We start from the raw sequence: 1,972 nt of genomic DNA, 5'->3' as shown, positions 1-1,972 counted from the left end.
CAATGTCTTTGTAGTAACAAACGATACAAAATTACAATGTTTTCAGTATGAGATTCTACACCGGTATCTTGCGACAAACAGCTGGCTACAAAAAGTTAACATCAAACAAAGCAACAAGTGCAATAACTGTAATGAAGAACACAATTTTTCACGTAATGAATCAGGTCCAGGTTCAGGTCCGGACCTGGACCTGGACCTGATCCTCTGGACCTGAACCGGACCTGGACCTGACTTTTCTGTACCGGTACCCACCCCTAGTTCACAACTATACACAGCGCCACGAGTGTCCGTCTTATAAATGACGGATGTCATTTGAAACGTTCACGGTCGTCGGTGCGAAGGTCCGAAGACAAAAAAAGGTGTTCAATGTATGAAAGACTCAAATACATACAAAATATGTAAGAGGCTGGGGCTGTGAAAAGTCACCTAATTGAGGTTTAGTCAGTGGAAAACTCATTGGCAGGGTAGTCTGACTTCTACAGTGACCATATAGTGACTTTGAAGATATTTGGTTCGGCGCAAACTGCCCCCTCAACAGAATAACAAACTCTGGGGACTTTTGACCTCCTTGGAGAAGAGATGATCACACCCAAACTACACTTACTCTAGACTGTCTAGGACACTCCAAGCATGTCAGAAAGACCCTTTTTCTTACAAAATAAAATACCTGTAATTTCCAGCTCCAAAATGCCAACATTTCCCACGCAAAAGGCTTCTTACATGTAATTTTGCAAGCCATCTTGACTGGCATAGAAGTCCATGTTCTGTGCAAGCCTTTTAATTGTGACTTTTAACCTGGAGTCAGGGCGCTCCGTTTTTTGGGTCAGCTATGTTTACATTTTTCAAACACTCTCCGACTTCTCCCGACCCGATCCGAGAAGTAGTCACGCTTTCTGTGTGCGGCCGGAACTTACCGAACATTATCGTCGGAAAACGGTTACTGGCTGGATCAAGGCCTAATTTTAGTGGGTTACAATATATAGGTAATCCTAGCATGGATCAGTATGAAATAATGATGTAAATGTGGGAATATAGTGCAATTTCATACAGACTGCCTCATCCAGATTACTTCCACGTAACGCTATAATATTGCTGAGGTTGCCTTTAAGGATATTGAATGAATGAAGACCTTTATTGTACAGTTTTGCCCAACCGAGCTATGTACAGGCCACAACAGTAAAAACATATATACATATTATATAAAAGTATCACAAATCTTGTCGGCATTAAGCAAAGGTGAACATTAACTTACCCACATCGAAGCGGTTTATAACTCTGACCCGGCTGACTCTGTAGTAACCTGCCAGGTCCACCTGCCACCATGGCTGATGTTCCAGGTTTGTTACAGCGCAGTCAGCATTGCCAGGCCCTATGGCTATAGGTCTGGAACCATCCACAGCCTTGTCGGCTCCAGCTGATACTCCATTGAAGGCTCGGGTCGAACTCTGTGATGCTTTCTTCCCAAGGGCCAAGTTATGTTCTGCAAGTGAAAATGACCAAATATCATTATAAATATGTATGATTTTGTGGTCAGGAAAGTCTGAAGTTATTTTCGTTTGAAGCAAGAGTAACGCCGATGAAGGTTAGACATCCAAGTAATAAGTTGCGCCAAAAAGTAGTTTTTCAAGCAACTGGATATAATTTTGAAAACGGTTACATTTTTCAGACAACCATCCGGTGCTTTTCGTCGGTGATATTGGAGAAATCTTATTGGAGAGAGTTTTTTTTATATCCTAGCTGTGAATTGACAGGCAAAAGAGATCTAGTTCGAGAACAAGTTTGTCCTAACTATAGTCTTAACTTGTCCTACCCTTGTTTCCTTTAGAATACTAAAATTTGTCTTCCTTCCAATTTTGCATATTAATTCATAGTTTAAACCACTGTATAAACATTATATATATATATATATATATATATATATATATATATATATATATATATGCCTCTTGCATTATAATGCTTTTCACTTGGG

The 1,972-nt window shown here is 40.3% G+C and overlaps 1 protein-coding gene across 1 annotated transcript in view; it reads right to left on the bottom strand.

Moving 5' to 3' along the window:
* LOC118422045 (leucine-rich repeat-containing protein 15-like) overlaps positions 1 to 1,972 on the bottom strand; it is a 9,086-nt gene that overhangs the window by 5,051 nt on the left and 2,063 nt on the right. Inside the window, exon 2 of the mRNA XM_035829549.1 lies at positions 1,253 to 1,480. Within this exon, the coding sequence (XP_035685442.1) occupies positions 1,253 to 1,480 (228 nt within the window). The remainder of the gene's footprint in view (positions 1 to 1,252; positions 1,481 to 1,972) is intronic.

Source organism: Branchiostoma floridae, chromosome 8 (assembly GCF_000003815.2).
Source record: "Branchiostoma floridae strain S238N-H82 chromosome 8, Bfl_VNyyK, whole genome shotgun sequence".
Lineage (NCBI taxonomy): Eukaryota > Metazoa > Chordata > Leptocardii > Amphioxiformes > Branchiostomatidae > Branchiostoma > Branchiostoma floridae.
The sequence above is the reverse complement of the archived record's forward strand: the minus strand, read 5'-3'. Positions and strand labels throughout refer to the sequence as shown.